Source organism: Hemicordylus capensis, chromosome 2 (assembly GCF_027244095.1).
Source record: "Hemicordylus capensis ecotype Gifberg chromosome 2, rHemCap1.1.pri, whole genome shotgun sequence".
NCBI lineage: Eukaryota > Metazoa > Chordata > Lepidosauria > Squamata > Cordylidae > Hemicordylus > Hemicordylus capensis.
In genome coordinates this window covers 307,962,157-307,978,282 of record NC_069658.1, presented here as the reverse complement: position 1 = coordinate 307,978,282, position 16,126 = coordinate 307,962,157, and the positions used below count along the sequence as shown (strand labels likewise).

At 41.7% G+C, this 16,126-nt stretch overlaps 1 protein-coding gene across 6 annotated transcripts in view; it reads left to right on the top strand.

Moving 5' to 3' along the window:
* The window catches only part of CACNA2D3 (calcium voltage-gated channel auxiliary subunit alpha2delta 3), an 878,040-nt gene that overhangs the window by 273,592 nt on the left and 588,322 nt on the right, over positions 1-16,126 (top strand). For all 6 annotated transcript variants that reach the window (XM_053293293.1, XM_053293291.1, XM_053293290.1 and 3 more), the window contains one exon: positions 9,625-9,684. In XM_053293293.1, the coding sequence (XP_053149268.1) occupies positions 9,625-9,684 (60 nt within the window). The remainder of the gene's footprint in view (positions 1-9,624; positions 9,685-16,126) is intronic.

The window sequence follows — 16,126 nt, the reverse complement described above, 5'->3', positions numbered from 1 at the left end:
GGATTTGGTAAAATGCAATGGTATTGACAGAACCTTTTGTCCCATTACCTTTCCCACCCTCTGTTATAAATGATGGAAAAACAATGAAGTCTTATGGGACTAAGATGAACTTTCAGCATATTTACCCCCTATGCCAGAATATTACCTAGACTGTTAAACACTAATAAATCTAGGCCCTTCCTAGCCAAATAACACCCCCCCCCCAAAAAAAAAACCCCTAGACTGTTACAAAGCACCTGCAAACATGCAAAGTTTTCTGGAACTTAAATGTCTTCTTCACTGTTGAAATGAACACACAAATGAGGTAATAACAGAAGTGGATCTTGGAATGCTTTTTAAAGTTTAGTAATCTACTATTGAATACTCCCAGGAGTGCTGTGTAATCCTTTGGCAGTGAAGCCAGCAAGGAAAATAGCTACAATGATTTAAAATAATTTGTTCTTTCACTCCCAAGACTATTGTGTGAAAAAATAATTGTAATCTCTATTTGGATACAGTTTAGGAAAATACTGCATTCCTTGTCATATGCACATTATCATTATTCTACATCATGATTATGTTAAATCATCAGCTAATTAACTCAAATAATAAATATCATCCATAGTAAGTTGTGAAAGATATTATGCATCCTTGAGAAAAACCTTGCTGCAGATATCGATATACACTTAACATTACTCTGATATTTCTATCTTAATACAAAAGAAGTATTTCTTGACTACTGAAAACAATGGTGACTTCTAGACTAAGTTATTCCATAGTACTACTCAGGAATTACTCTAAAGGACTACTTAATTTGAATTGAATTTTCGTTGAGTAATTTAGCCAGGATGTCAGCTAACGACGCTTGAAGCCCCATCTCCTTGTTGAAGTGGTGACATTCAGAAATGTAATTACTGAGGCACAGAATGTTCACAATCAGTTCTGATGCTATTATCAAAGTGCAATATTGGTTTGTGTGAGGGGCGCGGGGGGGGGGCGCGTCCCAGAGATCCTAGGCAGGACTGATTTAAGAACTCACCAAGGCTGAACATCATCTGTTTTCCTTGTCAGGTCTCAAGCCCAAAACATGCCAAATAATAATTAAGATTAGTTCCTTTCCTGGGTTACTAAGGCTGATTTCTTAGTTTCCTCATTGGTGTGGGATCTGCAGTAGAGATGTGCTTGAAATGTGATTCGGCATCCAAATCACAGCACAATCCCCATAAAACAAGGCTTCCATAGTCCCTTTAACATGGAGGAGAGCAGGCCCTTCCCTGCTCCTCCCCTGCTCATCAGCATTGCCATACTCACATTAGGGATGTGCACTGGACCTGTCCAGGGCCATGGTAGAGGCCTCTGAACCGGTCCGGATTGGGGCTGGGCCAGCGGTCTGGCGGGGGTGGGGTATGGAGATTTAAGGGTGGGGGGGTAGTACTTACCCCTCCCACCGCTTTCCCCCCTCCGGCGCTTGACTTTTTGCAAAGTTTCTGGGTTGGCAGCGTTCCTCCCTTCCGCCCTTCCCCCCTTGTTGCCCAGGAAACAAGGAAGTTGTGTACTCATGCGCCCGTTGCGGCGCGTGCCCGTTGCTGCCACTGCGTGTGTGCCGCACACGTCACACGTTGCATGCGCACGCAACGTGTGATGTGTGCGGCGCGCGTGCATTGCGGCGACAGGCGCACGCGCGCCGTGACAAGTGCATGCTTGCACTCAACTTCCTTGTTTGCCAGGCAACGACGGGGGCAGGGGCGGCAGGGAGGAACGTTGCCACCCCAGAAACTTTGCAAAAAGTCAAGCGCTGGAGGGGGGAAAGTGGCAGGAGAGGTAAGTACTACCCCTCCGCCCTTAAAGCTCCATACCCCCCCCCAGTGCTGGACCATGCCTCCGTGGTTCCGTGCACATCCCTAACTCACAGCACTTCCCCCATTTATCAGCGTGTGCCGGCAGTGCTCTTCCCCAGCTGCCCCCGCATGATGCTACCATGTGCTTATATGTGTGCGGGGGGGCAGCTGTGGGAGAGCACTGCCCATGTGTGCTTATAGCTGGGGTGAGCTATAAGCAAGTGGCAATAGCAGTGTAGGAGGAGGGATGGACCTGCTCTCCTCTGTGTTAAAGGCACTGTGGAAGCCCTCAGTTTTAAAGGGATTGTGCTGCCATTCAGATGCCGAATCACATTTTGGCGCACACCTAAGCTAGCGTACAGCCATTCTTTCTCATGGTATGAAGTAATATGAGAAGCCCTGGCCCACACAAGAGGAGCCTGCTCATCCCCACATAAGGATGGAGCTAGTTTTTCTCTTACATGGTCCCAAGCTTCCTATGTTACCCCAGCAGCATGGCAAGGAGTGGCACTCCATTCTACCAATGTGAGTAACAGACCCAAGTAGCCACAACCAATAACGAGATCAGACTTGAGTGTGAGTTAAGTCTTGAGCCCCAGTGACTCTAATCTTAGATAGCAATTGCCAGGCCTAGGGATTACTAAAAGATTACTATTGGGCCAGTTGCAGAATAGTTGCAGTAAGGGAAGGCATGGAGGGTAAAACTGGAGCAAGGAGGTGTTTACAATTATTGGATTGCCACAGTTCCTGTGAAAAATGGTATACCCTAGCCAACCCCTTCTAACTGTTTTGGATTGGGGAACCATAGGGGTTTATAAAATACCGAGCAGCCTCCTCATTCCTAAAATGGCCTCTCCTCCACTTCCACACAAAACTATATGCAATGTTTGAAAAGGTATCTGGCAGTTAAAGTGCTGGCAGATCAGGATAATCTGAGGGGTGCAATCGCTTGATCATGTGCATTGTTAGCTCTAGACTCCTGGGCAAATTTCCTGAAAGGATGGGCATACAGTTATGAAATCTGGCACACATGAAGTCCACATTGGCAGGACCCTATGTTGGTTTTTTCAATGCTGTAGGGAACTCTTCTGATTTTTGGGGAACTTGTTTTGAGTAGAAAGGAGGCAGTGGCTGGAGCCATTTTTAATATAATTTTTAAATTAAAAATTAATTTTAAATTTTAATTTAATTAATTGTTTAATGGCACAGCAGGGAAGCAACCTGCCTAGAGAGCAGTAGGCTGTTGGTTCAAATCCCTGCTGGTGTATGTCCCGGAACATGGGAAAGGTCTATATCGGGCAGCAGCCATATGAGAAGGTGCTGAAAGGAATCATCTCATCCTGCACAGGAGAAGACAATGGTTAACTACTCCTCTGTCTACCAAGAAAACTGCATGGCTCTGTGGTCACCATGAATTGACACTGACCCGACAGCACAGCCTTTCCTTTCCTACTTCAGAAATGCTCATTCTCTGAATTGTCTATTGTTAAATTGTCTTAAATTATAGCTTTTGTTTTTAATATAAAAATGTTGCAAAGTTACATATGGTTTTTATATCCTTGCCTCCAGTGTGTTAAGGAATTTCATCCATAATGCTCTATCTCTGTGGTGAGTTACGTTAATACAGTTATGGAGAGTTTGTTCATTTGGATACAATCAGTGAAGATCTAGTAATATATGTTCATTGAGTCTTAATCTTATTGCTAGCTTATCTTTTCTACATCTCTCTCCAAGTTTTTCTGTCTCTGTATATTGATTCTGAGAAATATTTGCATTAAACAATATTGAGGGAAACATTATATTAGAGTTAAACGTCCCCTGGTCCTTTATGTTGGCTGCGTTCCTTATGAATTCTTTTTTTATTCTTACAATGGGGGAAGGGGACCCTTCTTTGCTAATACACCTTTTCGCATTTCCCCAGATAACTGGTATTAATGTATTCACAGGCCTGCACAAAAGGGCACTTAACTTTCTTTATTTGAGGCTTTCTAACATTCAAGATCAACCTTCAAGAGCTTTATAGCGTGCAATACACTGGACTGGTTTGCTCACTCTAGTGTGCCCATGACAGATTTCTGGATGTAAGTGCACTACACTCTCCTATACAGAGTGGCACAGGACTCCCAATGGCCCCATATGAGCCTCCACACAGATTTCAGTCTTCAGAATAGCCCCTGCTTCATGCCCTAAGACAAGTGGAGTTGGGTAGAGGGAGAGAGCCCTTTGAGTGGTGACACCCAGAAAATGAAACTCTCTGCTTTCTTTCTGTGCCTTTGGGCATTAATTAGAAAACATTGTTCCAGCATACTTTTCATTGGTGTATTCTTGGAGAATGTGTTATCTATTCTTGAGTACCCAGAATGTTGGGGGCAATATGCTAAAAATCATTGTAAACCGCTATAGAGCGGTATATAAATGTAAGTGCTATTGCTATTGCTATTGCTATTTACAATTGTTGCTGCTTTTTTCTCTCTTTTATATTAGTTTTGATTTATTGGTCATAGTTTTAGAAGGCTTGCTTTCAAGGTCTTTTTTTAGGGTCTGTAAAAGCCAGGTATAAATACTTTAATAAATAATCTAGTTCAAGAGAGCTTGGCATGGATTTATGATGTTTCATATTATGAACATCATACAATGCTAACCAACTTGCTAACACGTTGGAGAAGCTAATGACTCATCATCTATCTTTAGAAAGCTAAAATATATTTAAAAAGTCAAATGCCACTATGGGAATGCATACGTTTGTTTATTCATGAATAAAACTTTCTTGAATTGTGTCCAAAAATTGTTTTAACAAAGAAAGCCGGGGTGGGTGGTGGAGGGAAGGAATCCCATATGCCCATTGTCTGTAATCAAACAGAAATAATAAAGAATTAAGGAAAACACTTGCACATCAGCAGAGATGTTTGCTATTTAATGAGGCTGTTCACACATGTAGCCTAGCCCAGGATAGGGCAGCCGAGCCTGGGATAGGCTGCACATGTGAAGCATCAGGATTGGCCAGCGATCGTCTTCTCGGCCAGTGATCATCTGGACGATTGCCACCAGGTTAAATGGCTTTGCCCCGGCCAGCCGCCATTTCTGGCAGTGAGCCAGGGAGAGATAGCAGCCCTGTTGAGCGGTGCCGCTGCTCTAACAATAGCAGCTGCTGCACTCGTCGCATGGATCACCCTGGGATGCAGGGAGGGGAAAGTCCTCTGCTCCCAGCAACTGCTGTCACTGTGCTGCCACTTGTGGGGGTGTACAGTGGGGTGGAGTGGAGGGCGGCGGCTGCTCATCTGCCGGGCAAGGCAGGCCAGCTCCTGCCTTCCCCATAGCCCTTTGCAGAGGCCGCTGGAGGTCGTGTGGAAAACCTCGATGAATTCTTTGTACTGTTTTTCCTCTTCAACTCCTTAGATTATCAGCAAAAGTGTTAAAGCACAGTGTCGTTAGTAGTGAAATAGAGAAGCACAACAGAGCGCTAGAGCAATAGTCAACACAAACTATATAGAAACCTATGAATGATAGCTTCTACCATATAAAGATCCCAGGGGAACGAGTGTTCTTAATAGGTTAGAATAGTTTTTGTTCAACTGAGAGTTAATAAATACTTCAACGTAAAGGAAAAAAAAATGGTTTTCATCTGCCTACATATAACATACAAGGTTCAGTTATGTGTGAAGATGTCTTCTGACCTCTTTTCAGTTCCAGTACATTTTTTTTTGAGGAGGGTGGCTATTAAAAACACTGACCACAATCATATTTCCTGTGTTGTGCTCAGAGCCTCATTGCAAAAGTTTTTGTGGGTTGTTGTTTTAGTCAGGAAGAACTCAATGAAACAATTAATCTAACGGGGAGGAGACAACATGGCAACGGAGTAACAGCTTTGTCAGAGAGCTCCTGTGTTTTTGTTTTTATCCTATAATGGCCAAACTGTATTGCAATTTTTTTTAAATTAGCCTGGAGTAATTTGGATTGTTTCCCTCCCAGATATTTGATGTCCTGTATCTTATTTTATAACTCCCTAGGATTTTGACTTAAGAAACATACTGATCCTTTATGGATTCCTATTACTGTAGTTTTGTTTTTAAAACAATCTACAGTGGTCTTGAGTAACTTTTGAAAATTTAGAAATGAAATGGAAATCTAAATGTTGAGTTTTACTTCTCATTCTGGAAATTGCAAAGTTTTATTTCTTCATGTGCAGTCTGAAACAGTTGTTGATCTGTTATCTGTATTGCACTCCTGGTTTTCAAGTGTCCTACCAATCTGGTAATAATCAGTGTGAGAAATGCATTCACACTGATTGCATGCAAGAGATACTGTATTGTCTATTTCAGGAGTTCTTTTTTCTCATTGCTGGCTCTGTATATGAAAGCAAACAGACTTCCTTTTTGTAGTCTATGACAATTTGTTGGAATGTTTGCGATCTTCTTTGGCTGGTCTTCATTTTCGTTTTTTGTTTTATATTTAAGAAATTTATATGCCTTCAGCAAGAGAGACTCTGGGTGATTTACAATGTTATAAAAACAAACAAAAAAAGGCACACATATAAATTAACAAGAACGTTTTACCCTATCATATAAATGTACAGCTCATTGGTGAAACACAGGATAAAACAAATAAAACCAGAAGAGGCAATTGAAAAACAGTCGAATATAATGCATGCAGAATAATAGAAAAGGCTTTGCCTGCTGTAGGTCTGCAATTTTTGCTTGGCTTTGTCACCAAGCGCAAACTGTGATCACATGCCCTTCCCCCTGCCAGCCAGATGCCCAGCAGCATCCACAGAAGCCCTCAACCTCACTTCCCTTTCCTGCTGTTGTTTTGTTTTCCCTTAGAGAAGTAAAGAAGGGGCTTTTCAATTTGGCTGCTGCTTGGCCAATGTAACCTGGGCAGGCACCACAACTGAGCAATGGGCAAGCACAGTTCTCTGCCCCCCATCCCTGAACAAGAGCAAGAAAACAAGCTTGAGACTTGTCCATTAGCTGCTGCTTGACCAAGGTGCTCCAGGTGCTGCGAACCAGCATTGACCGAGCAGTCTTCTGTACAAATGCAGGAGAGAAACAAGAAGGCCTTGTCTGTTTAGCTGCTCCTTGGCCAGCTGAGTGGCAGAGGTGGGCACACAGTGGGGCAATGGGCAGGCCAGACAATCGGAATGCCAGGAGGCAGTGGACAATTTTGACAACGTTTAAAATCATATTCTGCCTTCCTCACTGCCATCCCTCTGCATCAGCCACATTGTTTGGTGGCTCTGCATTTTGTAAAAATAAAATTCTGGGAGAAAATTCTATTTCATATTCAGGCTATTATCAGTTATGACAGGGTTTCCTAATCTGTGGTACTCTGTATGTTGCTGAACTACAACTCCCATCATCCCCAGGCACAGTAAATTGCAGTTGGGGGGATGGGAGTTGTAGTTCAGCAATATCTGGAGTACCACAGGTTGGAAACCCTGAGTTGTGACATTAGTCTTGAACCACATGTTATCCTGTTGGGATATAACCATAGCTATGCCAGCAAATATGTCAAAAAGCACCCCATTTTAGTTTCAACATAGATCTCAACCCTATGAGATCCTACTCAATTTCAACAGTTTAATACCATTTATAGATGTTTAAAGAAAAAATTCCCTGGAGGCAGTATCTAATGTATATCTATATACATCTCTAAGTAGTGTTAGTCATAGTTGGATTCTCAGCACAACATTAAATTCTCTCTCTCACTTTGTTTAACCATTGAGTTAACATCCAATTCTATCAAGATGTCATAGATTGAGATTTACTTATTTATATAAGAATTCACAACATGTGTTTACACATGCATTGATGATGCAGTTCAGTATTCAGAACAGTGCAAAAACAATATTTTAGAATATGGGACATGATATAGAGTGGGCCATTTTCGGTGATGGAATAACCTGCTGAAAGAAGTTCATCTGTTCCAGAGGCGTATCTAGGAAAAATAGCGCCTAGGGCAAGTACTGAAATTGCGCCCCCTGTCCAAACATCTGACCCATCTTTCAGATAACTTTACAACAATATCAGCTAAAAAATACAAGTCAAGCTCGTTAATCTTTTAATATTTCAAAAACTATTTACCAGTGGATGTAGCCAGACCAAAAAATGCTGGAAAACTACAAATTTCAGTATGCTGGGGCTCATGAAATACCCAAATACTATGTGGAGGTGTACTTACTAAACAGAAGTGCCTGTCTAATTCTGTACTATGCATTGTAGCATCACTATTACATAAGTTGTAAAAATAAATGGAGAATTTGACTTTTCCCAGATACTCTGAAAATAATTAAAGGATATGCAGAGTAAACTGTGTCACTGCTTGGAATATATTCTAGTATTTCAGAAAGACAGTTAAAATGAGAGAAAGAGAGCAAGAAACTCCCAGTGGGCCTTAATACTAAGGATTACACACTGATTCAAAGAGAAACTCACCATTAATATTATTAAGACATCACATTTAACTCACTTATCACAAGAAGCAAAGTAAGAGCAAATGAATACAATCCTAGCTCATATGCTACAGCTCAGTATTCACAAGCCCTGATTCTCTTTACACAGTGCCAATCTGAATATGTGCACAGTGACTTATATTAAATTTAAAAAAATTACCTGTAGCCCCTTCAGGGGGCTTCCTAAAGGCCATTGGGAGGGAGGTCTGCAAAGATTCCCCCTCCCCCTGCTGGCCTCTAGGGCCTCGCAGGGGCCATTTGAGCATGTGCGGTGGCTATATATATATATATAGAGAGAGAGAGAGAGAGAGAGAGAGAGAGAGAGAGAGAGGCCGGTGAAAACAAAATGGCTGTCATGCATGCTCAAATGGCCTCTCCGAAGCCTGGCATGGACTAGGGCCTCACAGAGGCCATTTGAGCATGTGTGGTGGCCATTTTGTTTTCGGTGGCCATTTTTTAAATTTTCAAAAAATGGCGCCCCCCTTCAAGTGGTGCCTGGGGCACGTGCCCTGCCTGCCCTACCCTAGATACGTCCCTGATCTGTTCCTATTATTGTCCCACTTTTCTTTTCCAGCAAGAGTTGTTAGAGGTAGTTCTTTGAACTTGCTCTTTCTGCTGCTGTATTTGTATGGTTGGTTGTTTTTAATTTGTAACTGTATTTTAAAAAAAATTGTATTGTTGCATATTTTGTACTTTATTTGCTGCCTTGAATAAAGTTCCCTTAAAAAGGCAGGATCCACAGTTTGAAAATACATAACAATAACTATTCATAAGTAATAATTTCTTTGCATGCAGAGAAATGTATTCCGTATGCAAAGTAATTGTTTCTTAATGTATGTATCCAATGAAAGAAGAGAATAAGTTTAGTGTAACCAAGAATGCACAACAGGGTGCAAGACTTCTGTCTGGCAGTTTATCAATTTGGGGGGGGGACACTGGAATGCTGAGAAAGTAATTATTTATTGGGTCCAGGGTACTTAAGAGAGTGCCTTCTTTGTCATGAACCCTGTTGCCTACTGAGATCATCTGGAGAGATCTAGTTACGGTTGCCACTGGCTAATTTGGGAATGGGCCTTCTTTGTGGCTGCCCCAGGACTTTGGAACATGCTCCTTGTTAAAATAAGAGTATCTCCATCTCTTTTTGCTTTTAGGAAGACCCTCAAAACACAGCTCTTAGGCTTTTAATCGAAATTAATTTTAAATTGTTTGTTCTTATCCCATGGAATTATTTTAACTTTTTTACTCTGTGAAATTGTTTTAATTGTTTTTAATCTGTTTTATATTTGTTGTTTTAAATTGAGATACACACATCAAGTGATATATACATATGTTAAATAAAGTTTTGGTTTTTTGTTTTAGCGTCTTGTTGAAGCTGCAGAAGATGCTCACTTGAAACATGAATTTGATGCTGATTTACAGGTAGGAAGATGCTTCTTTAAAATATAATTGTCACCTAAGAAAAACACCTAAAGGCTTCATTGATGGCCTTCCATTGCTATATGAATACCATTCATTTTAGACAAGCATTTTGTTTAAAGTGGTTTCTAATCCCCATGGTTTGTTGGGTTTTTACTGGTTAATTGTTAAGATGGTTTTATCTCTTTTCTTTGATTGTGTGTGGTTTTTATTGTAATTTTTAATGATATGAATGGTTTCTTTTTCTGAGACTCCTGTCCAGAAGAAACCAGATATATTTCCCAAGTCAAACAGAAATGCCGTATAGAAGACATTCTTAAAATATGCAACTTCACTAAAGCGCCATTCCCATTTTCATAACCCCTTGGGTTTGCAGAGATGGTGATGATATTAACACTTTTAGGTTAAAAGCCATTTGTGCCAGCAGCATTTACAAGACAGTCTAATATCTGAACAGGTCTTTGTTGTTTATGACTGCTACGGTCCATTAAAACTAATCAATTGTTAATCTTGGCTTCAGCGACCCCTCTGCAACCCTTGAAGGCAGATTGTTGTTCCTTATCAAAAAATTGCATAATGCCATCTGCTCAATATAAAATGGGACTGGGATGTGAGGGTTTTGTAAAGTAGCTGGGGCAAGGGGGACCATGGCTTGGGAGCACATGGATCCTTCAGAGATTTCAATTTGTAATGGGAATGGGTAGACAAGGTGCAGACCCGAAACAGACTGTTGGTGCTTTGCAGCAAGCAAAAGCCAATCAGTCTTCACTTACACAAGCTGTTTCCACTACAGCATCAGTATTTCATGTAATTTTTGTATGCATATGTAAACAATCTCGAGAAATTTGTTGAAAGGCAATATATAAATAACTTGATTGAAAGTGTTTGTGTGTGTCTGTCTGTCCCTCATGGGCCTTGAGGGTAATTTCCCAGCTTCCTATAAAACCTTTCAAACACAGTTAAAAACATCAAGAGTAATACAAGCAAAGACATCTCACAAAATGTCAAAAATTGAACACCAAAAAGACCTGCCAAGGCAGCAGCACCAATAGGAAAACCAAAAGGAAGCTTGTCAGCCAGCTTCCCCAAACGTTGTCTTTAACAAAACTGTTTTTGCCATTGTTCTTAGAAGAGCTTTTGGCAGCTCACATGAGTAGTCTGCTTACTTAAGCAGTGTAATATTGGAGGAAGGTATTTGCAGAAGACTTCATGAGCCAACTGCAGCTCTAGTCACTCATAAACAATTTGTGAACAGATATGCAAGGATGTGGATGTGGATACACATTTGAATGCACAGTCCATTCCCTAGCGTGTGAATAGATGTGATTCGCATGCAAACAGCATCTATGTAGAGTAGAAGGAATAGCATGTGAATAGATGCATGTCTGAATGTGCATTCTGCCTGTGGATTTCAGTCCAGCAATTGATATGCATGTGTAAACCTGGTTCAAGAAGTTATCTTGCATCTACTTGTGCAAGAATGTGGATGGGTGATATGCTTTGGAATGTATATCTTTTTCAGAGTAAGAACAGGTAGATAGACTGCCCTGTGCAAGTGCAAGTCTGAAGCTGAACAGTCTGTTCAAGTGCAAGTCTGAATGCATACCTGACTAATGTCCACAGTTGGAAAATCAGCAGGTGATACAAACATCTAAGCCTGCTTGCATGCATTCCCCCCGCCCCCACCTTTTGTTGCTGGATGAGGCTGTAAAAATTGACCTCATTATCCTCTCTGCACTTCTGATGATATGCTGCTGATGTGAGTAACCACTATTGTGGTTTTCTGTGCTGATAAGGGAAAAATGAAATTGTTCCTGTCTATTGGGAAATAGCAAATTAAAATAATGCCAGGAAGAGGTGTTTCTTCAGCATACTGTCCGGCGACACTGCAACCCTATCTTTCGATCCGAGTTTTTGACCCATTGTGTTCAGTCATGTGTACATTCATTTTCCTTAGTGTTATTGGTTTCCCCTCAAAAGAATTTCTTTCTAGTAGAAAATCTAGTGCAGTATTCAGATCCTTGACAAAAGACCTATTTGAGCTAACCACAGAAATCTACAGTGCGGGACATAAATAAAAGTATGTGTTATTTGAAAGAAATAAATCAAAAGAGAGGCAAGGTTTGTCTATCTTGTTAGGATCAAATGCTGTATGTTTGATTAATGGGAGAGCAGAACCTCAAGCATATCTGGAATTTAAGCTTTAACCTGCTGCATTTGACCTTGAGAGATTTTCTATGAGCAGTAGGAGTCAAGGTCTCTAATTATAATATACCGGTAGTAACATTTTGATTCAAGCTTCTGAGGGATGCATTTTATATATGTCTGGGGTATTACTAGGGGGTTAGGTTAATGTCTTACAAGAAATGAAAAGTAGTGGAAGTAGTCGTTCATATGGAATGTACTCATGTGATAACTAATACCTGGATCTACACACAGAAAAAGTAATGGCCCAAGACTATTTGCTGCCTGAGCACCAAATGCAACCCCCCTCCCCACATCTGTAGTCCTGCATATTCATCCCCTGGCTTGGACTAGGCAACTTCTTGGTCCAGAGGGTGGCCCAGGCAAGGAGTGGCAGCAGCTGCATAGCACAGTCTTGCTGATCTTGTGCGCCTCCTGCTCTTCTCCATAAAGAAGAAGGGCATGCATGGGTGACAGTGCCACAGCACCCACTCACAATGGCCAAGGACAACTTCTGCTGCTGCCCAGTGGTGACAGCATGATGACAACAGCAGCAAGAGCAATGGGCATTAGTGCTGGTCTCAGACAGCTGGTGGGTGAACAGCACTACTAGTACCGACACTACGATTACTATTTCTATACCGCTTTTCAACCAAAAGAACCCCTTATCATTTTCCTCTTTATGTAGGAGAAGAAGAAGGTTCCCTGTCCCCAAAGGACTTCACAGTCTAAAACAAAACTCAAAGATAGTCACCAGCAACAGCCATTAGAGCAGGGATTCTCAAACTTGGGTCCTCAGGTGTTATTGGACTTCAACTCCCATAATCCCCAGCCTCAGTGGCCTTTGGTTGGGGATTATGGGAGTTGAAGTCCAATAGAACCTGAGGACCCAAGTTTGAGAATCACTGCATTAGAGGGATGCTGTGTTGGCATTGAAATGAGTCTTTATTTTCTCCATGCACCCTGCTATTACTGTTTCTACTACTATTTATATACCGCTTTTCAACAAGTTTCCAGGGCGATTTACATTAAAAAAGAAATAATAAATAGATGAGATGGCTCCCTGTCCCCAAAGGGCTCACATTCTAAAAAAGTAACATAAGACAGACACCAGCAGCAGCCACTGGAGGGATGCTGTGCTGGGGGTGGATCGGGTCAGTTGCTCTTCCCCTGCTAAATAAAGATAAGTACCGCTTTAAAAGGTAGCTCTTTGCTCAGTTGGCAGGGGTAACTCAGCTAAACTTTGTGAAGAAGGGCGGACAAGGGAGGCAAAGAAGAGGAAGAGGAGGAGGGGAGGCTGCCAAGTTAAGTTAGCAGCAAGGGCAAGTGGATATGTTGGACAACTCAAAATCTGTTGCTCTCCCAAATCTGCCTCGTAAAGCTGCTTGTTTCACCCTGCTGCATAGTAGGATGGGCTCTTGACACACACAAATCTAGAGCTGCTTCTTGAAGTTTGGCCCTAAATGCATCTTTTCTCTGTCACAGAGAACATTTCATGTTCGTTGCCCATTAAGACATGGTTATAACTCACGAGAGCACAAACTTTAAAAAATATTTAAAGTCATAATGCAGAAATGAAACAAAATCTAAATTGCAATTGTTAGGACAGTGTTAAACATTTTTTTAGATTATGTTAAATAAATTATGATCTTAATACAGTTAAATTAATACTTATTTATGTATTCTATCTCTATACCACCATTCCAAAAATATTTAAGTGTTTTAAATGTTTTTTAAAAGTAATGAGTGAAATTACCTAGACTCATAACCATACCTATTATGTGTATGATATTAAATTCAAATGCTCTGGTAAATTCCAGAGAATACTTACATGTGAATAGAAACATATACTGTTTGGAAATATGATTTATCAGATTTTCTTATATTTTTCTAAGGGTATATAGCAGACATATGGGCTACGGAGCCCTTTTCACACGTCCATAGCTTCTCCCAGCTGGTCAGAGACTAGGCACGGCGTGGCTGTACAAAGACAGGCAGCATGCAGCTTTCTTTTCAGCACAGAACTTTCTTCTAATAGCTGGGTTAAAAGGAAAGGAGGATGCCAGCTAGGAGTGTGCACGGAACTGTTTGGTTAGGGTTAGGGTCAGTCCACAAACCGGCAGTCCCCAAACCAGTTCAGTCAGTGCTCCAGTCTGTTTGGTCGAACTGTTTTGACCTGGTTCAGTGGTCCAAGAGGCTATGCTTGTAAGGGGGAATCTGTGTGGGCCTCACTGCTGGGAGGGAGCACCAGGGTTTAGAGGAGTTGCTGGTAAGGTGGCCTCTCGCTGCCCCCACCAGAAGGCCGTCCTTAGAAGCCTTTTAAAGGCAGGATTCCCTTTTGCTTGTAAACGGGAATCCTCACCACGTTTACAAGCATAGCCCCTTGAACCGTCAAACCAGTTTGAAGTGGTCCATAATGGACTGGACCCAATTCAGTTTGAACTTGCACGAGCTGCCTTTTTTTTTTTTTTAGGCCAGTCCGGTTTGAATTTGAACTGTTTGGACTGGTTCTGCACACCCCTATTGCTGGCCCATGCCACCCCAACACAGAAAGCCACTCGCAGCTTGCTTTTGGCTCCTGTAGTCACCCAGCCTTCCTTGCACAACCCCTGAAACTCCTTATCAGTGTCTTCGCCCAGCATGTAACAGGATAGAAAAGTTGCTGTTGTAGACTGTTTATGGTGGTGGTGACCAGGGGCAGAGCTACCATTGGGTGAACGGGTTCAAAGAACCCGGGCCGCACCCAATCAGGCGGGGCACCTCTTGGCCCTGACACGCCCCCTGCATCTGATGTCAGACGTGGGGGTGCTGGTTTAGCTACCAAGAAGGCACCACGTGACCCCCATCCGGGAATTAGATGGCTGCTGCATTCGCGGCGTGGCCAGGAGCAGCTCTTCCCTGCTAAAGCAGCACTAGCCTAAGGCAGCGCCAGCCTCAATAGCTCCTGAAGGGGCCGCATGCCCCCCCCCCATTGCCAGTCCTTCGGCAACTGCTGTCCCATTGTTGTTCTAGTGCACACAGATAAATTCTTCCACATCATAAATCTATAACACCAACACAGGCTACCTTTAAAGTCAGTAATTCCCATTTTTTGTGCTATTAATTTTGCTTGTAGGCAGATTTTCACAGTAGAGGCTGGCAGTTCTTTTTCTCTCTTCTCTTTAATCCACTCCTAGAGGTTATTTTGCAAATCAGGCCAGGCTTAAACACCAGTTCTCCTTGCACATTTTGATTTCGGCATACTTGCCAGGTCGTCTTTTTCTGATTTCCACCTACGAATGCAGCGTCCATCCACTTCAAATTCATGGGCTGCGGCTCTATCCGATCTGATCTGATCTCAGCACAACTGTCAGCTTGAAACTAACAGTGTAGTTCATATGCTGTTTGAGTTCCATTCCCCCCCACTAAATCGCCACAAGAAATCCCACCTGGAAGTCTCATGTAAATGCCGCATCGATGGAAGCACTTTTCTGGCTTTTCCGTGAATGTGCACATCAACACTGCTTCAGCATAAACTCCAGAGGTGGTGAAAAAGTAAAAATGTACCCACTGTGGCGTTTTTACCCAAAACTACAGTATATTTAAAATTAGAGTGATTTGAAGCATGTTGGGTAATATATCTATATCTTACGATATACACAAAGTATTATTTAGCTAAGTGATTACATTACACAAGGTTTTTCTTTACATGTAAAATTTACAGACGGGAGAAGGAGGAAAATCCTTTAATCCTTCAGTTTGTCTGCAGTTATTTGTTTCTTTATCCTCAGAGGAATAATGCACACTCTGATCCTAAACGCATTTACTTGGAAGTAAGTCCTGTTGATTCAGCAATGAAAGTTGTGTATTAAATGTGCATCGGATTGCATCTGCAGCGTATTGCAACAGCTTATCAGCAGATTATGTGGTATTACTCTTCAAATACACAAATACCTTTTTCATGATGTATGAGTTGTGAACTTTAAATATTTCATGTTTTTTTCCCCTGATTATGAAAGAATTTGTAACCAGGAATCTTTATGCACCCATTTGTGCTGTTTTTCTTCTGTTAATAGAGAATTAAAACTCCTATTTTTGGCTCACACCACTGAAGGTGAAAGGATTTTGGGAATGTTATATTATAGTTTCTAATAAGGAATTAAACTTGATACTGACACATTCTTAGCTCTTTTCTCTCCACCTTTCTTTTGGTTTACCAAATTATCAATTGGTGAAATAAATAGCAGGCTATTCTTTTCTATGATAATATTAAGCCTTTGGG